The sequence below is a fragment of the Musa acuminata genome, chromosome BXJ3-6 (genome assembly GCF_036884655.1).
Source record: "Musa acuminata AAA Group cultivar baxijiao chromosome BXJ3-6, Cavendish_Baxijiao_AAA, whole genome shotgun sequence".
Classification (NCBI taxonomy): domain Eukaryota; kingdom Viridiplantae; phylum Streptophyta; class Magnoliopsida; order Zingiberales; family Musaceae; genus Musa; species Musa acuminata.
The window spans coordinates 2,441,466-2,466,399 of record NC_088354.1 but is presented as its reverse complement, the minus strand read 5'-3'; the positions used below and the strand labels follow the sequence as shown (position 1 = coordinate 2,466,399).

At 40.1% G+C, this 24,934-nt stretch overlaps 4 protein-coding genes across 8 annotated transcripts; 2 read left to right on the top strand and 2 right to left on the bottom strand.

The window, feature by feature from the left end:
- Window positions 1-1,700: 1,700 nt before the first annotated feature.
- On the bottom strand, window positions 1,701-12,084 carry LOC135639565 (uncharacterized protein At1g51745-like). Of its 2 annotated transcripts, none has more exons than XM_065153380.1 (3): window positions 11,483-12,084; window positions 8,102-9,162; window positions 1,701-3,513 (listed from the first exon to the last, which is right to left on the bottom strand). In XM_065153380.1, the coding sequence occupies exons 1-3, from the start codon at window positions 11,677-11,679 to the stop codon at window positions 2,165-2,167; spliced, it is 2,607 nt and encodes an 868-aa protein (XP_065009452.1). In that variant the 5' UTR covers window positions 11,680-12,084; the 3' UTR covers window positions 1,701-2,164. The 2 variants fall into 2 exon arrangements, with proteins under 2 accessions (XP_065009452.1, XP_065009453.1); XM_065153381.1 differs by having other exon boundaries at window positions 1,701-3,450.
- A 651-nt stretch (window positions 12,085-12,735) lies between these two features.
- Window positions 12,736-18,335, top strand: LOC103986652 (uncharacterized). Its single transcript, XM_009404709.3, has 10 exons — window positions 12,736-13,142; window positions 13,697-13,762; window positions 15,249-15,429; window positions 16,156-16,352; window positions 16,446-16,496; window positions 16,584-16,675; window positions 16,801-16,865; window positions 17,441-17,541; window positions 17,697-17,801; window positions 17,997-18,335. Exons 1-10 carry the CDS (start codon window positions 12,834-12,836, stop codon window positions 18,132-18,134), a joined length of 1,305 nt encoding a protein of 434 aa, XP_009402984.2. The 5' UTR covers window positions 12,736-12,833; the 3' UTR covers window positions 18,135-18,335.
- A 191-nt stretch (window positions 18,336-18,526) lies between these two features.
- Window positions 18,527-20,863, top strand: LOC135583190 (myb family transcription factor PHL11-like). 4 transcript variants are annotated; one of them, XM_065153384.1, is made up of 6 exons: window positions 18,538-19,287; window positions 19,501-19,634; window positions 19,765-19,822; window positions 19,921-19,987; window positions 20,169-20,238; window positions 20,308-20,863. In XM_065153384.1, exons 1-6 carry the CDS (start codon window positions 19,110-19,112, stop codon window positions 20,686-20,688), a joined length of 888 nt encoding a protein of 295 aa, XP_065009456.1. In that variant the 5' UTR covers window positions 18,538-19,109; the 3' UTR covers window positions 20,689-20,863. The 4 variants fall into 4 exon arrangements, with proteins under 4 accessions (XP_065009454.1, XP_065009456.1, XP_065009455.1 ...); XM_009404708.3 differs by having other exon boundaries at window positions 18,594-19,287; window positions 19,558-19,634; XM_065153382.1 differs by having other exon boundaries at window positions 18,527-19,287; window positions 20,169-20,863.
- Window positions 20,864-22,852: 1,989 nt separating this feature from the next.
- Window positions 22,853-24,629, bottom strand: LOC135641592 (ubiquinol oxidase 1a, mitochondrial-like). The gene is made up of 4 exons (XM_065157084.1): window positions 24,180-24,629; window positions 23,942-24,070; window positions 23,270-23,758; window positions 22,853-23,190 (listed from the first exon to the last, which is right to left on the bottom strand). The coding sequence occupies exons 1-4, from the start codon at window positions 24,528-24,530 to the stop codon at window positions 23,131-23,133; spliced, it is 1,029 nt and encodes a 342-aa protein (XP_065013156.1). The 5' UTR covers window positions 24,531-24,629; the 3' UTR covers window positions 22,853-23,130.
- Between the last annotated feature and the right edge of the window lie 305 nt (window positions 24,630-24,934).

Below are 24,934 nucleotides of genomic sequence, written 5' to 3'. Positions count from 1 at the left end.
CTTGCTATTTACTATGAGGGGTTGGGGCGTCCGTCCATTTACGGTGTTGCAGTTCGAGTTGTGTCGGATTTGGTTGCGAATCACTCGTAAGACACTTTGTTAGATTTGGTTACACCTCTCGTTAGGTTTGTCTTTGCCGTTGGATTTGGTAGTAGATATCGAACGGTTGTGTGTTCTTTTCTATTGGATCCGGTGGTAACTGTTTGTTTCATTATTGTATTGGAAAGGAAACATAATTGAAGAGAGAGAGAGAGAGAGAGGGAGAGAGAAGCGAGTGGTGGAGGTAAGACCACAGGACGGTGGCCGGAACTGGAGTCAACGAACGCGGGTTAAGGGATCGATGTGGGGAAGACAGTATTATCTTTAAGGAAAACACTTTGGGCACAACTCAACCACGAAGGTAGTGAAAACTATAATATGAAGCCATGATGGATCAAGAAAGTAATAAAATGTTCTTATCTCATATCACATACATTGTCTTAATCAATTTTTATAAAAGACTTGGTAGGTATGTTGGATAAGATTTTTTTTTTCATTCTATGTAGGCACGTCATATGCGTAAAAAGATATTTTACTTAATTAAGACACATCATTTTGTAATACTTATATTTTAAATGAATACACTATGCATTCGGAAGATGTTTTATTTGGTTGTGACATATTAGGCACTTTGACATAGTTTACGTTCTGAATAGACACATCATGTGCAAGGATCACACACAAGAAAATTTTTTGATTATGTCAATCAATTAAGGATGATCGTGGATCATTAGTGAGATCATCAAAGTGGTACAAAAGTGAATTATACTACAATGGCTATTCCAAAAGAAGCTTCAAATCCAATAATTTCAGTAATCTAACAGACAAACTTCCTTCACTCACTATAAGACAACATCCCGGCCATGGTTTATATATATGAAGTAGCATTCGGTTACTAGAAGACATATCCAAAAGAAGCTGAAGTGTGATGATTGGATCTCCACTTAGTAAGTAGACAGTCTATCCGATGCTGAAGTTTGTGTATGATTTCTTTTTTTTCATCCATGGTTGGAGATGATTGACAATTTCAATATTTTGTTGGAATCAGTAAAGTTCGATTGCCTGTAATCATCATCATCAATGCTCGAGAGAAATGGTTGGATACTTCCACATGATAAACCTTTTGTGAATGATTTAGTTCTTAACATGAATCTGAGTCCAGTAAAATTAGCATGCGGGCAATATTCGTAGACCACCGATATCTACTGGTCCGAGTAATCGTATCGGTTCGATCAGATCAAAAAAATTAAATTAAATTTTGATGATCATCCATCTGTATGATTATCAATAACCTCTCGCGCCGATCAGTATATTGGTAAACCATGTGATAATAGGTCTCGGACCGAAACTTAAAACCTTAGTTGAGAGGTCATGACTGGCTTACTATTGCAGAAAATATTCCTAATCAGGTGGTAGGTCAACCATTCTGTTTCCATCAAAAGCACTGTAATGTTTCATCAACGACAGAAAACTAGTGTCTATGGAAACAAAAGCAGGGAAGTTGATGAGAAAACCTAACACCAGGGGGCCTAAATTTAGCCACACAACTGACTATGACATCAAGGATTCATTAGGAATAATGAGACAGCACCGGTTACATTATTTGGGCATACTTCTACTCATTCAGAAATATAGATGATGGCATTTTACAGATCCGGCTCTTCTACAACACTATATGAAATTTAAGATTTATGTGTGTTTCCAAATTGTAGAACATACTAAAAATTGCAGCTAGTACTTTACAAGAGTCGGCCAACCAAGCATCAACAAGGAACTTACTCGAGTGAAAGTACTCCTTGTCGTCGGAAGATACCAAGTTGGCCAGCGGGGTTGTGCTGAACATCAGCGTAAGGGCCAAATGCACTGCCTCAGTTTCACGAGAAGGAATATATATTTATGGTAACTTGCAATGGAACATTTATGGCAGCCAGTAAAAGCTCATTTGACCCCGGTTACTGGTCAGACTCGATTAGCTGATCAACTAAAAAGATCCACTTCCATTGCTGATTTAATCGGGGAACACTGGAACATTCACTTTGGCACTGAAGTTTATGACTAGTGTACATGAAGTATTGGAGTAAATGACTGGACAAAGTATCAACCATGACTAGCCCGTAATGGTTGCCTATGACGCATCTCTTATTGCTAAATTGGCCATTCGAACACGATTCAAATTTGATGATGGCCTTCTAACTGCTTCCAGAATCCTACTATATGCTACCTTCACGGGGACACATGGAACTACAGGCACTTGCCTCTCCAGTTTCATCAAGCCACTGAATCCATCACTTCCCCTAGCAAGCCTTGTGTTGCAATTCTGACGACCAAGTCTTTGTTCAGTTGCAAAAGAAGATAGTGTTCTGGTTTTCTGGCTTGACAAGGTTACCCTTTTCAATGACTTCTTGTGAATCTTCCCCAAGGGTGGTCGGTGAGCGGACATTAGCTTATTTTTAGCTAATCTGGACTGGTCCTTAGAAGGATCTGAAGTTCTGCTTTGTTGCTCTGAATATCTAGAAATCCCAGCATCATCATCCTCCAAAGAAGATGCCACCGGATTAGGACGAGGGACTCGTTGCATGGCTGTTCTTCTGGCAGTCCTCCAGACAGGTTGGTGTGCTACACTTTCATCCGGACAAGAATAATTGCTAGAAGTATATTGACCAGCAGAACCATCTTCTAAAATTTCAATCTGGACAGGGTGCCCTATAATTGCTTTTCCATTCAATCTGCTCATTAGAGAAACCAGAGGGACATGCTCACCTTGATAGCTCGCTTTAACTTTCAGATTAACATCAAACAAAATGGACCCCATCTCTCTGCTTGCCTGAGCAGCATAAACAGTATCATAGCACTCATCAGATTCTTCCCAAAATTTCGTTCGAGCTCTGTGATGTGACCCATCAGCTTCCCAGCCTGATGTCGACATTGAATGAGAATCATTTTCCAAATGGTTGAAGCCAAAGTGGCTTCTCCTGAGACCCCTAGATGCTTTAGAGGCTAACGGATATGTTTGATTGTTATATCCATTGATTTCATCCTGAAGAAAATCCTCACCAATCAAATCAGCCTCATCAGAAGAATAGTTTTCCTCCGTTTTAATATGGCAAGAACCATGCTCCACATCCCTCTGGCCGGGATGTTCCATCTCTACCATTCTTGAACTGCTACACTTGGCCCCATATGCTGTTTCCCTTGCAGAACTGTTGCATTTCTCTGAACCAATGATACTGATCTTGTGATCCATTACGTCAGCTGACATCTTCACTAGATTACGGATGTTGCGTTTTCCTTTCATATGCCATTTGGAAACTCCCACCTCAGCAGAAGCATCTGCAGGATGTTCACGAGGATGGACTTGGGAAGTGTAGCCAGTAAAAGGCACATCGTCATTGTACATATCGCCAAATTTTTCTGAAATAAGATATGCAGAAGGGTCACAATCTTTTCGTCCAGGTGGAAGGGAACAACTAGCATCTGAAACCAAACCAATAGAATACAGCTCTTAAGGAAAACATAGCAAAAGAAATTAGCATCAAAGGTCACAGAAGGCTTAAAATGATACCCCACATCATAATTTCTGCAAATAATACTAACATCATCTTCACACCATCACAAATTATTTTTAATACCCAATAATGATTTGCAAATTAAATTCAAAACAAAAAGTGGCATTGACTCTGATCTTATACAAGTATAATTCAAATCAAGTAATGGAATCCTGAAGAAATGATCAAAATGAGCCAGATACAAGCAAGCAGGACTGCATTTGTCTACCACATATATAAGCCTCTAGATGCACCAACAAAAGGAAACAAGTTGCTATGCATATTTTTAAACCTCAAGGTCCAGATTGAATATGTTGAAGATTTCACCTGTTTCTAACAAAATGTCAGACTGTTAAGATCAAAACCAACAACCGATCAGCAAATCATAAATGGTATTTTTTATCTTTAAATACATCTCTGAATGTTTTGAAGTGGGCCTAAGATCATCAAAAGTTTCTGCTAAGTCTTTCAACCTACGCATCTGGGAAAAGATGCAATTTTCCATATTATAATCCAGACAAATCTGCCCTCTAATTGATCTGTCACATCCCTTTTTTTTACAACACAACTAAGAACAAGACCATCTGTCCAAGACATCCATCTAGAGCAATTATAGGCTGATTTAGTTTATTCAAGAGTCAAAATTTCACGTCTTATTCAAGATGAGAAAATTGTTTGAAAGACAACTAATGAGCTCTAGTAGCTTAAACTAGGAATTATTAAAAGCTGGAAGCTTCAAGTACTGCTACGTGGCGATATTGAAAAGTCTTTTCCACTCAAGTCTCAGATATAATACAATCAGAATGTCTACTCAGATTTGACACAATCAGAAGAAGTCTTCTCTGAAAATAAATAATAAAAAAAACATTTCAGCAATCATGCTGAGTAGGATACTCTCAAATTAAATTCAAAAACTATAAATTAACTTGAATCATCATGCTGAGTAGGAGTCCACCATTGCTCGTCAGACATCGATGGTGGACTCCCCCAACAATGAATGAAGAACCATACATCGAGTAAACTATACAACAACAACCACTCAGCTCGTCAAAATAGAGACACGTTCCTTCCAACAATGAATGGAAGAACTATCTAGCAGCCACATTTATCAACCCACTAATCCTCGAAAGGAATCACTCTATTAGCTCTTGTGTGTGTATATATATACATTACATCATTCATTTATAATTTCATTAATTCAAACATGAATCCAAAAAGACATTTAAATGTATAAAAAATATCCATACATGATATATCACATGGGAAACTCAGTCTGTTAATGGCTCCCTACCATGATGGACTTGGAGCTCTTTTTCATATGTCATCATATGCGTTATAATATCAAACTCGATGTCAATTAGTGAATAAACTTAAGAAATGGTTAATAGTTGTCAAAATTCATCCCTTAACATCAAATGAAATCCCTTAGATTCAATAAATCAGGAGATCAAGGGGTACTGAGCCCACTAGATGCTAAGATTAACCTGAACCCAACCTAAACCAATCCAATTTCTAACCTGATTTAGATTCAAGATGAATTTTCCTGAATCAATTTGAACCATTCTAGAACCATCCAAAAGCGGCTTCAACTGGTCTGATTTCTAGTTCAACCGGTTTTAAAAGCTGAATAGGCTTGAACTGACTCTAAACATTCTAGAATCACCCAAAACTGACTTGAAATCAGCTACCACATTGGTCATGCCATGTTGGACTGTGTTCAACATGTTGGGAAATGCTGGTCTAGCCTGGACCAGACCAGGCATCTGGGTCATACTGACTTGGTGGCGGGATGGGTTAGACATGACCAAAGTCGAGTCTGGTCCACTTTGGTCGGTGGTGGACCTGACTCATACCAATTCGGTCCCTGCCAGGCTGGAGCTCACTTTTGATCCAAGACAAGCTAGGGTCTGCCCCGGATCGAACCAACATTCATCCTCTTTTTAAATATGACTTCTCTTAAATTCAAAAAAAAATTAAACAAATTTTTTGTCATATAATCTAATGAATATGTGAACATATTTAATCTAATCTAACATGAATATCATTAAATTTTGTTTAAAGACACAAACAACATTAAATATGGTATATTAATTTTAACATCATGGTATAAAATTTTTGAAACAATTAAATTAACATTAATAATACTAAAATTTAGAAACATATGTTATTTTTAAATATAAATTTAATAAATATCATAATTTTATGAAATATTAAACAACTAAAGAATCAATATATTATTTCAAAATTTAGACCAAAAGAAAAGATGGAGAACATACTATTTTTTCTAAGGCAATGACCACATGGTTCTCACCAGTGGTCTTCCCTAACAATCAAACCTCTCCCCGGCCAAAGTTAAGATAAATAGTGAGGACATCATCTAAGTTTATATAGGGAATGACGAAGGACCTCCATTGATGTAGGGACGTTTGTATCCATATCAGATGCTATTTTTAAATAAAAATAAAATAGATTTTTCCTTGTTAGAATACATTGTAAAAGTATGAAATAAATCCTGAATGTTGAGATATGTTCCTTACGAGTGAATGAAAATTTAAAACAAAAATAATGATGGTGATTACTGACAACCTCTGCATATGATGGTAACAACATTACAACTACACAATATCTGATGAATGAAAGTAATCCCTTTTCGAAGAGTCTTTAACTTTTTGCTGATCATCTAATATAATATATGGAAAGAATCAAGATAACTTGTTAAAGTAGTCTTCATATTCAATCAATGTCTAATTTCCTATTTGAATGTTGAAGAATTCTTATTGTTTCTTACGACGGACATGAGTGGGAAAATATTGTTCATAAATTCTTCTTTAAAATTGTTCCCATGTGATAAATTTCCCTCCGTCTTCTAAGATCCTTCTATTAGTTGTCCATCCACCAAGCATCTGTTTTCCCTCTAGAATAAGAGAAGTAACCATCACCTTTTGCTCTTCCATACATCCATTAGCTTCAAATGCTTTCTCTTCCTAGTGTATCCATCATTCATCAAATAAAGGATAAGGTCTGCCATCAAAACCAGAAGAACCAAGCCTTCAAAACTACTCAAATCTAGAGTTAGCACCATGATTAACTCCAGCATGTCCTCTACACCATGATGTGATGGTGGCAGTTGCTAAAAATAATCTCTCATGGCAATAAGAACTTCATGATCAATCTGAGGGGCATTCAAAGCTTCAGGATCACCTAATGGATTTAATGAGCATATTGAAGCTGCCACATTATAGTCAGGAGGTTATACTTTTAAAAGGAACATTCTAAGACCCTAGCGCTTGCTGATCCTTAACCATATTCTTATAACAGGAAAAGATGTCGCATCTCATGACGAATTTTTTTACAACTCTACTCAAAACATGACCATCTTTCCAAGACGTTCATACAGAGCCATTATTGGCTAATTAATATATTCAAAAGTCAAAACTCATGTCTTATGAAAGAAAGGAAAATTGTTTGAAAAGCAATTAATGAGCTCTAGCAGCTCGAACCAGGATTCAGAAAAAACCGAAATTTCCAAGTGGTGCTACTTATCCATGTAGAGAAGTCTTTTTAACTCGAATCTCTGGTCTAGCATGTTTAAAAGGTTGCTCTAAAATTAGATAACTAACAAAACATTTCAACAATCATACTGAGTAGAAATCTCCTAAATTAAGTTTAAAAAATATAAATCAACTTTATCTGAAATGAGCAAGTAATCTCAAGACAACGTAACCGTGAAGCAAAGTCATTCAAAATCATATGCAATATGAATGAATCATAATAGACCAGACAAATGCTTGGACTAACACATCCTGAAGCTGAACTCTAACTAAACATTAATTCCCTATATTATTATGCTCACCTAAATATCGAAGTTGACTGAAATTAGGACTACATAATAAATCCAGTCAACATAGCATATAAAAGATATTATTCATACTTCATTGATATTTTGTGGTATTAATATGCTGAATTAATCATTTAACTTAAAAAGTCTAAAACTGACCAGAAACATAATTGATTAAGGATTTCCCGTTGCAGTGTCCTGCCTGATGCCCTGTAATGCCTGTACAGTATTCTAAGGTAATAATAGTATAGTGCATTGGTGCATGCAGATCTTGTGCCTATTTATAAAATCAAGAAAGAAAATAACCATTGTAAATATGAAGTGCCACAGCTCAGCACCTGGCAGCATGCGGCAGTCTTATTAAAATGTAATAGCAAGTACACCTGAGCCCTAACAAATCAAGTCGTTAGCATTATTAAAGATATCACTATAGAAATTGCTTCAGAATTCATCCATGACACTAAAGTGTAGAAGGCTTTGTCTGCTATCTGAAACAGTTCCAATAAACATGCAACACCATCAAACATGATACAAAAATGCCGAAATAGAGTAAACAGGTGTAGCTTTTAACCAAGTGAGCCTGCAACAAAAGTAAAGAAAAACAAACCAGAAATAAAAACTTAAGAGCTTGATTTATGATGAATAAAAAGACAAGTACATGATCCATTCAAGTCAGTACCTCCTAAGGTATCTCCATCCTCCATCCTAGTCTCCAAGTAATCCCTTGGGGAAGAATCAGATTCATCCGTCTCAATCATCTCAGATGTGCAACCTTCTGCCAGCGAACCAGGTTGGTTAAGGCAATTATCCAGTCCAAACTGGTCAGTTGGTGTTTGTGTTTCTTCAGAAGAATATCCTTCATCATCCTGATAATTAACTGAATCAGCAGGCAGATAGATGCATCTGCTTCGTTTTGCCCGACACATAACACCCAATTGGTCTTTTTCCCCTTGCATTACGACAAGATTAGGATAGCGATCAATCTGAGATGAATGAGAAGCCTGCAATTTTGCACTACTTTGTAAAACTTGATGAAGTGGCCTACGTCTATCGCGTTTTTTCACTAGAGATTCTTCAATTGTAGCACCATGTGACCTTTTCCTTTTGATTGCCAAGGTACTTTTGCTACTCCTGACATGATCCATACCTCCTACTACATTGTCAGAACAAGGAAAATCATCCATGTAGTTGTCAGAAGATTTCCTGGTAGTCAACCAAGAAATAGAGTGTGGGAGCTTTTTCTTTGGAGCAGTCCTCAGGCCAAAATCCTGTAGTCCTCTCATCCGAGGAATAGATTCAGAAAAATCTTTTTGCCACCCTATTTGCTTATAATTTTTTCCGTCATATATATTTGTAGAATTGCTAATATTCTCTTCCTCATGCAACAAAGCTGCTTTATTGGGAACTGTGGGAGACTTGTGAATGGAATATTTACTATGTCTCGAAGATTCATCATTTCTGGAGAATATATCTGATGATGACATGTTATTGAACTCTTTTTTCAGTGTAAAAGGTTTGCCGGTAACTCCATTTGACATGATGGCTTGTTCATGCTGATTCATCTCGAGCTGCTTTCTCTCAAGTTCAAGAGCATGGAGAATAGCATCTTCTCGACGTGCATATTTCTCCCTTTTCTTTATAGGAACTCCTAGAGAAGCTTCAGCCTTTTCAATGCAGGCATCAAACTCCCCACAGCGAAATGCCTTTACACGTTTGGATTTCTCCAAGTTATACCAGTCCCTGCATATAGGTCCATCTTATTATTAGTATATGTTTACAAACAAGATATTCTATTATCCATTGATCAACAATGGGGTTGCACACAGAAATAAAAAGGTAAACAAAATGCAATAATGTCCAGAAAATGAGCTAAGTGATAAATCTCACCTATCAAATCAAATCTAATTTTTAAGAACAGGGAGACTAGAAGTTTCTAAACATAACCAAACATTTAAACCAGAGGAATATATCACTATTCATCACCTCAAAGTAATTATGCTGTTTTATTTGTGTAAAGGAAGTTGAAATATTATCACACCAAGTGAAGGGAAGTTAAATATGAAGTTAACGACTTCCATTTCACCCTAAACTAGAAGTCAAATGATGTCATATTACGTAAACACCTATAACAAACAAGACAAGGGGCCAAGTGCCAGTATATTTAAATCATGATCAGAGCAGCAATGCTCAAACTAAACCTTGATTTCTAACACAGGCAAATATTAGTGGCATTTGAATCATATCAAGTTGCCTCAGATGTGATCTTCAAAATGAACCAGTTACTGAATCTTGATCATGTTTGCAAAATAAGCAGGCTTGCATGTAGAGAACTGTGCTAATATGTACGTAGTTTCATCAACATATCACAAAATATAAGCTAGAAATGATACCATCATATATTAAGCAACTCTAACTTGGAAAGGACATCCAAGATAAATAAGAAAAGTTGGTTCTTTATTGACCTTGCAAAAATGCATAGGATAGCTGACAAGTAACCTAGCCTTCATTGCAGATGCCAAAGAAATTCTCATAGCATGGTTGCATTCCTATCATTTACATTAACAACCAGTTCTCTTTGTATTAAGTCATATGGTCTACAACACTATTTAGCAAACAAATCTTCAATATTTATGAGGACAAGTCACAGACAAATTTAAATTCCACAAGAGACATGAGTTACTTTCGATGAAAACAAATTGGCTATTTGTTTGCTGAGAAATTCGAGAAAAGAGTGCAGAGAGAAAGAAAAACATGGTTTTTTATTGACTACGGAGAGCATTATGATATAATTTCTAGTGAGATAACATGGATTGTAGATAGAGATAAAGATACAAATTTATTGTAAGTTCACATCTACAACAACATACTTATGGAGAAACAAATTTATCATAAATGAATATCTTCTAACATTTATAAAAAAACTATATAGAGCATATCTTTTGTTGTTGAGATATCATAAATGACGAACAATACCTTATGGATTTGAGTGTTGGGCAGTTAAAAAACAACATATACAAAAAATTTGTGTCGATGAGATGAGAATGCTGAGATGGATGTATAGAGTTACAAAGAAAGATAGGAAAAAAATATTTTTTCATTCATGAATAACTAGGTATAGAATAAAATGAGAGAGAATCGTTTAAGATGATATAGACATGTAATTAGGAGACCTACGGATGCAGTGATTAGAAGAGGTGACTGATGTTAGTGGTACAAGGAAAGATAGAGAAAGACCTAAAAAGACTCTAATAAAAACTATAAATAAATATTTAAGTCCTCTAAGCTTAATTAAACATATAACTTTTTGTATATCTCAATGGCGACAAAAGATACATGCAACCGACCCCAAATAGTTAGGATTTACGGCTTTGTTGTTGTTGTTGTATAGAGCATATCTTTTACTAAAGAACACAAAGAAAAACAACTCTTATGCAATCGCATGAAAATAAAATTGAGCTGATATAAAAGAAACAAAAAGGATATTTTGAGAACTCTCAAACATCTTGCCAAATATTATCTTTTCCTAATCTTCCAACAAAGAGCAAAGAGGAAATTTGCCTTATTGTTTGGGTTAGATTTAAAGGAGAAGGTACACATCCTGAATAACTACAACTTGGAATCATAAGTCAATCTTCAAGTTTCATTTTCCTAACAAAATAAGCAAAGAAGTTTGTCATGTAAAGTAACAAGTAAGCAGAAGCATGGCAAGGCAAGTCAAGGTCGTCAGTTCAGGATTCACCCAGTGAAGTTTTACTTTGTCAATAAAAATAAAGAAGTACATGTATCTATATATGAACATCAAAAAGCTCAAAGGATGTTCTACATAACATGCATAATTAATGTAAGGCTTCCACAGCTCAGAAAGTTCTTAGCTTCAATTTAATTTTAGCTGCAGTCTTCCCCGAGTATCAAAATCTATGCCACAGTTGAATTCCAACTGTAGCAAAACAACTAGCGGTTCTTGTGAAAGTTTTGAAGTACACTATGGATTAACAAAAATTCCACAAAGAAAAAAATATTACAGAAGTCGAAAGATGAACAAGGAAAGCAGAAATCTCACACGCTGGCGTCCTCCCTACCCAGGAGTTTGACCGGCGTCCCGGACCTTGGCGACATGAGATGCGACGCCGACAGCTCGTCGGGGCCAAGAATCCTCCCCGGCCACCACGAGCCGTTCCTCCGCCGTACCCAAACGATCGTGCCGACGCTGCAATCGACTCCATTCCCCCCTCCATCCCCGTCCTCAGAAAACCCCATCTCGTCCCTTCCCACCCGCCCGCAACCGGTCCAGAAAACCAGAACGAAGCCCTAGAACCCGATACCACCGCGGCGGTGATCGAGGGGCCGTCGCCGGCCAATGGAGCCGGAGGATCGCAACGGCCGGAGAAGGTCCTCACAGATCCGATCAGTCCGTTCCCAACCAAGATTTCCATTCACATCAAAGAATATCTCATCCTTCTTTCCTCTCCGCTGACCTCCACTCCTTTGGATTTCCTCGAGGTTTTCATCATCACCACCTTCTCCTCCTCCTCCTCCTCCTCCTCCGCCGCCGCCGCCGTTATTCTACCACCGGATCGAAGAACCCCTCCGATCTCCCTCACCGACTAATCGAAGAAGATGCTTCTCTCCCCCCCTCTCTCTCTCTCTCTCTCTCTCTTTCTTCCTGCCTTGTTATTTTCCTTTTACTTCTTATTCTCTTGTTCTCCTAAGAAAGATGGAATGATAATTTAATTAAATTCAAAATAGTAAATGGGGGAAGAAGGTGACGACGACCTTCGGAGACCGCTCTTTAATTCTCTGCTCTCTGCTGCTTCGATAATTGTAGATTAAGAATAATTAAACATACAAATAGGAATCCCCGTGGGTTTTCGACCGGGTTTACTCGGTTGGCATCACGACCGTGCGATGGAAGATGGAGATGGAGCGGACCAGATTTGTCCTACGCCAGAGGACGTCCGTCGGATTGGAATCGGACGGACGGATGGACGTTCGTGGATTCGTGACATCCGCCGCATCGGCGGGGTTGTCGGTGTTCGGTCCGTTGATTGCCCGCAGTAATTAAACCCAGACGCACATGCCTAATGAACTTGCAGCACTGAACCGTGTCCACATGACTTCTTTATGCCAACGACGCTTAGCATGCTGATACATGTGACCAACTCATGGTTATGACTCAACCACATCATACATGTATGCGGCGCCATAGTTTGGCATGCTCGAGCTCGCGACATGATGTGTTATGCCGTTCGTATTGAAGATTATATGTGGCACAGTCGCGTGTATGCATCCATCCGCTCGGCCAGTTTAAGATTGGTTTCTCTGGAGGCGTATTGTATTGGTACATAACTCCAGTGTTCCCACTCTTCTCGGCTCTACCGAGAAACCCTACCGTAGGGCTTAGCGCGTGTGACATGGCGGTGAGGTTTCTGATCCCGCGAGCATCCAAAACCCTGAGCCATCACTTGTTGCGTTCCCCTCCCTCTCGGGTCGATTCCATCCCCTCCGAAGCCGGCGTCTCCGGATGCCTCCGAGCTCTTCACTCCGTCGTTTCCCGCAGCTCCCGCCCCTTCTATCGTCGTGGCATCTTGCCGCCCTTTTCGAGGTTCATGGTCTCCGCCTCCTCTCCGCGGCTGGACCTCGCCGAGGCCGTATCCTCTGCGCTCGACATCGATATCAGGGTTCCTGCCACCGTGATCACTGGATTCCTCGGCTCCGGGAAGGTCAGCTCCCTCTTTCCTTTTATTTCTCAATATCAAATGTTGTTGTTTATGGGTCTGTGGGGATGATGGAGAGTGGTTTGGTGTCACAAACTCAGAAAAGTCTTTTCATTTATTAATTTTTGAAGGGATACATAGTGGCTCGGTTAAATAGTGAAAATTGAGTTACATTAGAACTCAACTGGCTAATCTTGATGCTTTCTTGTTTTTATCTAAAGGGCTTAGGTATTGATCCCAGTAACTCAACTTTTCAATGAGATTCTTGAGGAATGAAATCTGTTACATTTTCCTTCAAGTATCTTGCAAATTATGCTTTTGGGAAAAGTATGACACCTTTTTCTGAGTACAATTGATCTAAGGCACAATTGTAAATAACACCAGAGTAATCCAATGTTGCTTTAGGGCCTCTATGTTGTCAATTTGAACACTAAGAAAAGTGATTTTTGTTTTGCAGTGGCTTTGCGACAGTTTATGAATCTTGTTATATTCTATAGTTGTTTATCTCTTGCTGTGGCTATGAAATACCTATCGGTTGAAGTTGTTGTCAATAAATGCAGACAACTCTACTGAACCACATTTTGACCTCACAACATGGGAAGAGGATTGCTGTCATTGAGAATGAGGTATTAAAAGTTTCTACATTTTTCTCTTCAATACTATCTACATATAAATTGACCTCCATTATTCTTTTCGATCTCATTGTTCTTTTGTTTCAATCATATAAATAAATTCATAGTTTTTGTAACAAACAACTTGGTATTGATGTCATTTCTTTTTCATGGAAATATTAATGTTACTTATTCAAAAAGTTTATTTTCTTTTGACATTTAAATTTCTCCCAACAATATATCTTCAGCAATGCTCCATTCGGAACACTGAATCTTTGTGGCAAAAACTTAAACTAATCATCATTGACTTCTATGGGTGTCATATCTTTTACTGTTTATCCTACCATTGCCCTTAACCTCATCCTGAAGTTCTTTCACATTATCGGCCTTGTGACATTCCAATCCTGTGTTCAGGTTTTCCTCTCTTTTACATCCCTGTACCCTCATCTGTATAAGCTTCTAATTGTTTGTTTGACTCTTATCATTACCACAGTGGTCAAACATTAAATCTAACTGTAGTTTGTTCTTTAGATAGTCAACATCTGTTATATTTACTTGTAAATGCAGATAGCTGGTTTTTCTTTTAGACACTTTTCAGGCTTGTATTTCTTAAATCTTACCTTTTTTGCATCTGAGAAGCCATCATTTGTCATCACCAGTCCTAATCATCGGGGTTAAGCTTTTTTTTATTGATTTCCATTCATGATATTGCATCTCAAGGTCTATGCAGGAAGCTGTATCTGTCTTTCTGTTTGGCAGTTAGGGAAAGCATGCAATTGTCTTTCTATTGTAGGAGTTAGTGTAATCCTGAGATTTACTGTGTCCAGAATCTGAGTACTTTCCCAATATTGATTCTTATTCTTGCTAAGGATCTGTAGTTGTTTGTATGTACAATTTTGTAATCACATTCTTATGGAAGCTGTCAAGCTATAGTTATACTTCTTTCAAATTGTGAAGTATTCATTTGTCAAGAATCTGATTGCTTGAATCACTGTAAACTCTGTTTTTAGTCTAGGCAGTGATTTAGCATTATCTTTAGGTTTTTGGTATTTATTCTTATCTTGCTCTCTATTCAACATGTTTCTGTGTGAACTCTTTTATTAAGTTTAGTAGTAAGCTTTTGATAAAATCTTTCTTGAATACCTTCATAAATAGATTTGAGATGCTAGACTGTTTGAATTGTTAGAAAAAAGATCTGCACGAATGTGCCATTCTTGTAATTGTTTTCCCATATTTCCATGGACAAAATGCAATCTTATCTTGACCTTGTGAATTTTTTCAAATGCAACATGTCAATTATTGAATCATTGGTGAGGCTGTTATTGGGCATTACACGCAGCACTTATCTTTATTGTGTGAATGGAAATGAAGCACATTGGATGATTTTTTTTTTATGCATTGGATGATTGATAATAAGCTTGTAAAGTAACTTATTTACATTTTTGAATAGTTGTTTAGGAATTAAGCATACATATCTGAATGGTCTTTTCTCTCTTGGCAGTTTGGGGAGGTAGATATTGATAGTTCATTGGTTGCTAGCCATTCTTCTGTTTCTGAGGACATTGTGATGGTTAACAATGGTTGCCTCTGTTGCACTGTGAGAGGAGACTTGGTTAAAATGCTTTTGAAGTTGGTGAAGAACAAGCGGGACAAGTTCGATCACATAGTTATAGAGACAACAGGTGAAGTTATTCCATGCAAGGTCATTCTTACCATATGTGAATAGTTACGTGCACTTTGTTCTACCTTTTCTCTGGTCATCTCTGCATAAGGATGCAATTACTTAATGCACACTTGCTGGACTTGATATTCCTAACGCTACTGCTCATTCTTAACCATGGTTGTTGATGCTTATGAAGTCAATATGATTCAGAAGGTTACTGTAGTCATGATCCACTTCATCGCCTTTTCTTTTTCTTTTGCTGCGTGTTCATTTTATGTAAAAAAAATTTCACCGACTTCATGGGCACATCTCACAAACACTACATTATGTGATTTTGATTTGAAGTCTGTGTATCAAGTTAAAGATAAGGACAGCATTGGAGTGAGAAGGCTACTGTTGACCCTTCAAAGAAGCTTCCTGTCTTCTATATAACCATTAACCGATCATGCTGAATAGCTTCAGTTTAGATGAAGTTTAGGTGTAGTTTCCTTTTGACTATGAGAAAAGAATATATGTTTCCAAAGTGAGATGCTGACTGGTTGATTCCATAAAAACACCAAATTTTCATGTGGCATCAACCCGTGAAGCATTCTAGGCTGACATACGAACATGAACTTGTGCTGATACACAGGTCACATTGCTCAGTTTCCATGCTCTAAGTACATCATGTAGCTATAATTAAGTTCTTAGTTGCTTACCTGTACATTCTTTTTTATATTGATATTTGTTTTTTTTTTTTGTGCAGGTCTTGCAAAACCTTCTCCTGTTATAGAAACTTTCTGCTCAGATGAATTGGTCGCACGATATGTGAAGCTTGATGGTGTTGTCACTTTGGTAGATTGTAAGCATGCTATGCGACATTTGGATGAAGTGAAACCAAGGTGGGTCGTAAATGAGGCAGTAGAACAAGTTGCATATGCAGACCGCATTATATTGAATAAGGTAATCGTATTTCAGCTGATAAGCTACTTTCTTCATTTAGCTAGCCATCAAAGATGTTTTAGCTTTTTCCTGAATTTATTCTTGCTTTTGCAGACAGATTTGGTAAATGAGGCTGAACTGGATGCACTAACTAACAGAATCAAGGTAAATTTTGTTCATGAACAAAACTTTCTCCAGCTAGCTTAATGTGTAATACTTTTAATATAATGATGTCATTTGTAACTGTTGCAGCTTATAAATGGGATGGCACAAATTAAACAAGCCAAACACAGCATTGTGGATATGGATTTTGTTCTGGGAATTGGTGGCTATGATTTAGACAGGTGTCTCTATATAAATCAGTTGTCCTTGAATTGATAGCTTTCTGAAGTTTAGCTTATCTGCTGTTGGCTTGCTAATTATATGGTTTCATTTAGCTAGGAGGTTTTGAGTTTTCATATTTTTGCAGAATTGAGACTGATGTTCAAGTGGAAGCCAGCCATGACAAGGGTCATCATTGTGGAAATGGACATGGTAGTGCCTTTTTTATGTAATAATGAAAACTTTCGTTATGACTGTATTTTGAAACGAGCTACAAGATAGTCACATATCAGTAGAAGAGGAGCATAGAGGTCATGTGGAAACTCTGGGGCACTAATTTCTAATAGTCATCGTCATTTGATAATCATAGAAACATAACCTTAAAGGTAGTCATGATATAAGTGTCATTTGCTATTCTGCATGTTCTTTATCTGGCATATAGGTTTCACTTTTGGAAATTATTCTCTCTGCTATAATGTTGTTGATTCAGTTGCTTGGCAAAGATAAAAGAAGCTATGAATACTATGAGCACTTATTTTCCAAATATCTCTCAATATTTGGCTGGGCAAATTGATTAAAGGTCATGGCCCATCATCACCAAGTTTCTCATGTAGACGTTCTGGGTAAAGATTAACTGAAGTCATTGGAAAGCATGAAAACAATACTTAATGTTTGTGTGATGCGATGTGAAGTAATTGTTTTTCTTTTTCTTTTACTTGAGTCAGCTGCTAGAACCTGTAGTGCATTGGCTGTTTGTGATGGTTTCTTGTCGGGTTTTCTTCTTCCAGATCACCATGGGGAACATGGGGGACATCATCATGACCATGTGCATGATTCATCTGTGACCAGCATCAGTATAGTTTCTGAGGGGACCCTGGATCTTGATGAGGTAGCTTTTAATCTCTTGCTGTATGTTAACTATTTCTCTATGTATGCGCTTCAGTTCTTGATCTTTCTGCATCAATCTGGCTGAAGTACATATGAATTATCTGTCTGTTGAAAAGTGAACATGAAGTTGTGATTGCTAACTAATTCAACTCTTAGGTTAACGATTGGCTTGAGAGACTTGTTGATGAAAAAGGGGAAGACTTGTACAGGATGAAAGGTGTTGTATCTGTAAATGACTCTACCGGTCGATTTGTCTTTCAGGTACTTGGATCTCTTGCTTCCTACCCTGCATCCTAATTTATCCGCGCTTGCAGATGCATATATCATATGTTGATTTTCTCGGTTGCCACTTGGAACAACTTTCCCAGCTGTTTCTGGGTTGCCACTTAAAACAACTTTGCCCAGCTGTTTCTTATCTGCTATCGTCATAATTTCTGTTCGTTGTACGTATCTCAGGGGGTGCATTCTATGTTGGATGGATGTCCTGCCAAACCATGGGGACCAGATGAAAAGAGGATCAACAAACTTGTGTTCATAGGTAGAAACTTGGATGAAGCTGCTTTGCGGAAGGCTTTCAAAGGGTGTTTAATATGAGTGCATGATCCAAAGATGAAACAAGTAGTGTGTTCCTTAGGGTTAAGATTGGATTGTAAGTCTCAGTGGAGTGTTGGAAATATCTTACACAGCTCGAGAGAGAGAGAGAGAGAGAGAGAGAGCCTATTAATCATCTACGCGACATGATTGAATTGTAATGCTGACATATTACATAAACTTTACCAGATATTATTGGGACAACTCTCTTTGCCTCATTTTTTTCCTTCCCCTCTCCACACGAGAGAACAACTGTCTTAATCTTTTTAGCTTCGTATGTCGTTTTTGTTCATCATGATCTGTTTTGCAGTGTGATCTCATCCACTGATCTACTATGACCCCATGAGCAGGTTCGCTGACATATGACACGATCACATACTTCATGATTGGAGTGGGACCTCCCACAACTGTTTGGTGGCCAGCGAAAACAAACGCTGGAGAAGAGAGAAAGGAGACTGATGTAAGGCTGGAGAGGATGGCGCCGACTGGTGATGACGACGAGGGAGGGGGAATAGAATATTCCCAGCCCCGCCAAAGACGTCGCCTTGCTTTCCGCAAAGGGCCCTCGCCGGCCCACGCCGACATGGCGCGCTCGCGTGCATGGCGGCACGAATCTTCCGCTTCCCGGTCTCGGCGGCGAATATGCACTCACGTGCTCTCGCTTGTGCTCCTCCGCGGGATCGCCGTAGCCACCGACGCTTCTGGGGGGCCAAGCGCCAAAATCTCTCCTTTTCCGCTGGTGTTGACGTGCTCCGCGGTGCAGTGGAATATCCGAATCCCTCGGTGCGGTGGACGAAGTCGACATCTCTCACTCGTTTGAAAGGGAAAGACTTTTAATGTCTTTATACTGCTTTCATTTCTTTCTTCGCTTCTCTTATCGTGTTGCGGGTTGTCAGATTCGTCGGCGAGAATCCTCCGGGAGTTCTTCTGCTCTCTCACTCTCTATTCTCCACACGAACACACTCGCATACATTCGTCATGAGGTTCGAGGATGGGATGATGAGGCACCACCGCACGCGATCGGCAGGAGCAGAAGCATCAGCCTACGAAGCTGCAGGGGCGACGCTGTCGAGAGATCCCAAGCCTCGACTGAGATGGACGCCCGAACTCCATGACCGGTTTGTGGACGCCGTCGCCAAGCTCGGTGGACCAGACAGTAAGTACTCCTCTGATCCTGTTCAGGCAGGATTAGGACATAATACACCTCCATGTCACAGCTTCTGATTCTTAGCATCATCACTGTGGTAGAGAACGTCTTTAAAGACTGATTCTTAGCCTGATTGAGTTAAGCAGCCCAATTCAAGTACTGCATCTGGTCAGATTATTCAATTATTACTGTGTGTTTTCGAGCTGATTCATGATCATATAGCATTTGGCACCGGTGCCGCTTCGTCGTTCCTGATCGCCGACGTGAAAATTTCTGCAGAGGCGACACCGAAATCGGTGCTTAGATTAATGGGCATGAAGGGATTGACGCTGTACCATCTGAAGAGTCACTTGCAGGTTCTCTTTCCTTCCCCTCTGTTTTCTGTTGATTGATCTATCCGTTCCAAAATCCTTGTTTCATCTTCTTCCGCTCTTCTTTTGCTCAAACTTGTGTTCCTTTATTGATCTCAGCCTGCATTTGCTACAGAAATATAGACTTGGAAGGCAAACTGGACGAGAGACGAAGGCGGAAACCTCCAGCAAAGGTATATATATTATATATACACACACACCCCTTAGTCAAGGATGCATTGCAAACTGGGTATACAATTTCTTGTTCCGAATTGGGGTTCTATGAGTACAGGAAGCAACCCAGCCGACACAAGCTATTCCGCTGATAGCAGTGTCTTCGGAGGACCAGAATCCGTAGGGTATGTTTTGTCCCTCGTTCTTCCCTCAACAGTTCACCATTGTTTATTGAGTGGAATTAGACGAGTACAGCCAAGGCGTCGTGCACACTCCACTAATTAAGATGATGATGATGATGATGATGGTACGGTTTGTATTTCCACTCATGGGCTGATCATAATCATGATCTGTGAAATCACACAGAGGAACTCCACTTGCTGAGGCAATACGGTATCAGTTGGAAGTGCAGAGGAAGATGAACGAGCAACTTGAGGTAAAGACCACTGGCACCATTCAGCAGTGTTACCTCATCGGATTCTCAAGGAAAGAACACGCATGGCAGGTACAAAAGAAGCTGCAAACGAGAATCGAGGCTCAAGGAAGATACTTGCAAGCGATATTAGAGAAAGCCCTCAACAGTCTGTCCCTCGACATGAACGCCTCTGCTAGCGTGGAAGCAACCAGCAGCTCCCAGCTCACAGATTGCAATCTGGCACTTTCAGGCTCGATGGACGATGCAACCAAAAACTCGACCTCGCTCAAGAGGAGTAACACTTCAGCCTTTCAGCTTCACCGGGAGGGAAGACAGGAGCACGAGGACAGCAAGCTCGGCACCGATGCAGGCACAGTCCTCTTGGATCTGAATGCGAAAGGAAGCTACCAACTGTTTGGTGTTGCCAGTGGAAGCGAGTTGAGTCTGCGAATCCAACCACAGGGAATATAGGTGGTCAACTGCCACTAACTGGTAACGGTGTTCAAAAATCCTGGGCTCGAATTCTGTCTTCGTCAAAATAAAGCTCCATTCATGTCAAGAAAATTGCAGTGCTGACAGATAAAAATAGTTATGATGGGATTCTGCAATTTTGATTGTGTTAATCTTACAACACGGACTTCTCTGATCAATGGACTCCACCCACCTATTCGAATTTTGAGGAGTTCGCACTTACATATCCATTAAATCATCACCGAAGAACTAAATTTAGAGAGAATCCAACCCAATTCGATCATGCCGCTGACTTCTTTTGAGCTCTCGGAAACAAAAGCAACATCTGTGTTGAGCTTTAATTGACGATTGACGAAGGAGAAAGGAAGTCCACGACGACTGTTAAAGAGCATCTAAGAAAATCCTGTTGGTGATGATTTCTTGGTCAACAAGTCAAGAGAGCACATAGCTTGACAAATACGCTGCATCATCAACTCTTGTTTTGTTGGTTTGAAAGACCATAACACTTCATGATGTATTTTCTTCTGCCAGGAAAAATACATCAAAAAGCTTCTTCTATGAGCCATTGGACTCACACAGGCTTCTCCTCCATCTATATATCGATTTATTTTAGATTTTATTATTATTATTTTTAAGAAAGAGATATTATAGTAAACGAAAAAAATTCATACGAAACGGCGATGATGATGATGATGATGAGTTGAGCACTTAAAATAAGCGGATCAATGATATTATCATCGTATCAATATTTTATGTATATAATTTTATAGGATGATGTTTTAAACTTTGAACCGATCAACATATTAAATTTGTGCTTTATATGCATTGTAAATTAGTTGGACCTACATTTAGTTTATGGCCCGGTCGTTGTAGCTGTCTATTTCATTCTTTTCTCATGTTCTTTGTGTTGTCATGACATTAGGAAACTAAAATGCTTCGACACTTGCAACAACACTCAAAATCTTTACATCTTTAACTTTATACATTATATCTTCATCATTATAATGGTTTGGGTCTAATTATTTCTAAAGTGTGAATAGAATTTTATTTGGTTAATTACATATTATCATGAATCTTATTAGCGTCCTTGTATTTAAAAAACTTATATTATGATCTTTATAATTTTAAAAATGAAACAAATAATCTTATTTATTCTAATATATCGATGAAAAATATAATAGGTGACACAATGTGTTGGATCGATATGAAAATAATGAGAAAAAATAATTTTAATATCTTTTTTGTCTCGACATAGACGCGAGATGTTGAAATTATATTTTTACTGATAAAGTCATTGTCGATCTAATACGTAATATCACATGTTATATTTTTCATTAATGCAGTAATATCGTCAAGACAAATGAAATTATTTATTTTATTTTTAAAATTATAAGAATCTCAATATAATTTTTTTTAAGCACAAGAATCATAATATTAATAGAATCTAAGTATAAAGAATAATATGTAATTAATACTTTTACATTCTCCAATATTATTATTATTATTTTCCAAGTGTGACTCAATATCATAACAGAAGCCATTCTTCAATTTTTCTTTGAAGGATCCTGTCAATGAACATTATGGTTCTTCTCGTTTATAATTCACTCTTCCAAGATCAGTGAACCAGACAGTAAGTAATCTGACTCTGCATGTCTTGTAGATTATATCTTGCTGACAAAATAGAAAGCAGCTATTCTCTTTCTGCCTGTGTGAGAGAGAGAGAGAGAGAGATCCAACCAATCCCACGCCTAGTTCTTAGCATCATCCATATGACCACCCCAATTTAAATACTTCCTCTGGCCAGATTATTCTACTATTACTATGTGCTTTGGAGCTGATTCATGATCACATAGAGTTGGCTCCAGTGGCGCACTGAGGATGCTTTGTCGTTCCTGATCACCTACGTAAATAATTCGCAGAGGAAACACCAATACCGGTGCTTAGATCAATAGGCATGAAGGGAATGACGCTGATGATGATAGGGTTGGTGTTTCCGCTCATTTGCCGACCATAACAGAGGAATTCCACTTGCTGAGACAATAGGGTTTCAGTTGGAAGTGCAAAGGAAGCTGAATGAGCAACTTGAGGCTCAAGCTCAAGCTCAAGCTCAAGGAAGATCCTCGCAAGTGATACTGGAGAAGGCCCTGAACAGACAGTCTGTCCCTCGACATGAACACGCCTCTGCTAACTTGGAAGCATGTTTCAGCTTCTTAAACACATTGTTCAAATCACAGCAATCTACTAAGAAAAAGCTTACCCTATCACAAGATAGCGAGTAATACACATGATCGAATAGGATGCTTCAGAGATGGGGTCTAACATGAAGATAGCAATCCTTGTTCCTCGTGCAAGGATCATCTACATAGCAATCGATGCCATCAGACTTATTTATGACCCATATTCCGCCGGCGAACTATCTACCTGTCGACAACGAGCAGCAATTTAGTGGTAACCGAGCGGTGCCGGTGAATCTTTGAGTTCCAATCCCTGGTAATGGATGTCCTGCAAACACAACGCCGTCACTCGATGACCGCAACAACTACAATAATGGCGTCGGAGAAGCAGACAGAATGAAGCGTACCGAAGCGAAGTGATTGACGTCACGATGGTGCGCCTCGTCCGCGCGGACGACCACGACCACATCCTTGAGAGTGGCGTCGGCGGGGAGACGCCAGTAGTCGATGGCGATGGAGGGGGCGGGGACGTTGTCGATCTTGCCGGCCTCCAGGTCCCTTAGGTACTCGGTGTAGGAGTGGATGGCCTCCTCCTCCAGGTAGCCGGTCACGCGATGGGCGAACTTGGGGGAGACGAGGTAGCCCAGGAAGTAGGCGTTGAAGAAGACGCCCTGCACCGCGAGGACGATGGCGCGCTCGTACCACCGCGGCTGCGCCACCTCCATGAAGGTCATCAGGTGCATCCGCTCGTTCTCCGCCTCCTCCAGCAGCGCGCGGATCCACCCGCCGCTCTGCTCGAAGCGGCGAAGGGAGCGGAGGTGGAGCAGCATGCCGCCGACCATCCCCGGCACAGCCGCCACCGTCTCCAACATCATCGCGCGGCAACCATACCTCCTCTGTTTCAAACAAGCGCGGTAAGAATAGCGGCAACTACTGACGAATGAAGCTTGCAATCGTCTTGATGAACCCGAACGGCAAATACATCACGAATCGATGAGAAGAGGAAGGACGGTGGCTTTAGGTCATCGAGGTTCCGATTTCTTGGGAAAGACGAACAGAGAAGAAGCGGCGTTACGTACCTGGAAGAAGATATCCGTGGGGACTCGGAGGGCTTTCACCAGCCAGTACGCGATCTTGTCGAGGAGGGTCGCGGGAACGTGGTGCTTCTTCAGATCAATCGAGACATCCGCCTTGTACGTCTCCCATGGCTACGGAATCGGTCGTACTCGATCAGATCATTAGGAACAAGAATCACCGAGAACGGCAACGAAGAAGAGATCATGGTCACTAACCCAATCGACGAACGGAATCGCTTACCATGAAGCAAGACCATCTCCAGGGGGTGCCGTCCACGTTGGTGATCTTGGAGGGCTGGACGCCCCAATAGCTCGCGATCGCATCCTTCGCGGCGGCGGAAGGCTTCGCCTCGCCCTGCCCTCGGTCTCCACCAACAGCCGGAGTCGCCGTGGTGCCGGCCATCCGGACGGGGAAGAGGCGCTGGTGCAACGGGGTGGGCTCCGACGCAGTGGCCCGGGAAAGGAGTGACGAGCAGGCCGGCCCTCCAGCAGCAGCGGCGCCGCGGACCGCGGAGGCGCCGGAGAAGAGGCGGGGCCCGAGGTGCCTGAGCAGCGTCGACCCGGCCATCCGAGAACTCATCATCATCATCATCTCAATCGAGACGCAACGAGAAGGAAAGTTGAGAGGGGAAGAGGAGACTGCTAGTCGCACCGGACGACGCCGACATTATATCGCAACAGCGGCGATGTGGTGGCGTTCGTGGTCTTCGTGTCGGTTCCCTGGAGTCTGTCACTCGCGAAACGTTTACCGCATACTAAATCCATCAATCGTAGCCGTTGATGGAAAGTCAATGGCCAGCAGCCGTCGACGAGGAAGCTGGCTGCGGGGGTGACCATTTTCTGTGACATATTGCGGAGGAGCGTATACGTTCCGAGATTATTGGTGGTCTATTGGTGGCATGCCGTTGCTAGGAAGCTTCCAGGAGGCCGACGGGGTTCCCATCAATTTACCGGATAAACCCTCCGTGTCAGAACGACAATGGTGGTAATTTGGTC

Excerpts from the sequence above, each read along its gene's own strand:
- LOC135583190 (XM_065153382.1), top strand. The coding sequence starts at position 19,110 with ATGAGGTTCGAGGATGGGATGATGAGGCACCACCGCACGCGATCGGCA. Across the intron at positions 19,288-19,500 it reads CAAGCTCGGTGGACCAGACA|CATTTGGCACCGGTGCCGCT; the intron begins GTAAGTACTCCT and ends ATGATCATATAG. Across the intron at positions 19,635-19,764 it reads ATCTGAAGAGTCACTTGCAG|AAATATAGACTTGGAAGGCA; the intron begins GTTCTCTTTCCT and ends CATTTGCTACAG.
- LOC135641592 (XM_065157084.1), bottom strand. The coding sequence starts at position 24,530 with ATGATGATGATGATGAGTTCTCGGATGGCCGGGTCGACGCTGCTCAGG. Across the intron at positions 24,071-24,179 it reads GGAGATGGTCTTGCTTCATG|CCATGGGAGACGTACAAGGC; the intron begins GTAAGCGATTCC and ends CCGATTCCGTAG. Across the intron at positions 23,759-23,941 it reads CCACGGATATCTTCTTCCAG|AGGAGGTATGGTTGCCGCGC; the intron begins GTACGTAACGCC and ends TGTTTGAAACAG.
- LOC103986652 (XM_009404709.3), top strand. The coding sequence starts at position 12,834 with ATGGCGGTGAGGTTTCTGATCCCGCGAGCATCCAAAACCCTGAGCCAT. Across the intron at positions 17,542-17,696 it reads GGACCCTGGATCTTGATGAG|GTTAACGATTGGCTTGAGAG; the intron begins GTAGCTTTTAAT and ends TTCAACTCTTAG. Across the intron at positions 17,802-17,996 it reads CCGGTCGATTTGTCTTTCAG|GGGGTGCATTCTATGTTGGA; the intron begins GTACTTGGATCT and ends TACGTATCTCAG.
- LOC135639565 (XM_065153380.1), bottom strand. The coding sequence starts at position 11,679 with ATGGGGTTTTCTGAGGACGGGGATGGAGGGGGGAATGGAGTCGATTGC. Across the intron at positions 9,163-11,482 it reads GGTAGGGAGGACGCCAGCGT|GGACTGGTATAACTTGGAGA; the intron begins GTGAGATTTCTG and ends ACCTATATGCAG. Across the intron at positions 3,514-8,101 it reads GGATGGAGATACCTTAGGAG|ATGCTAGTTGTTCCCTTCCA; the intron begins GTACTGACTTGA and ends GTTTGGTTTCAG.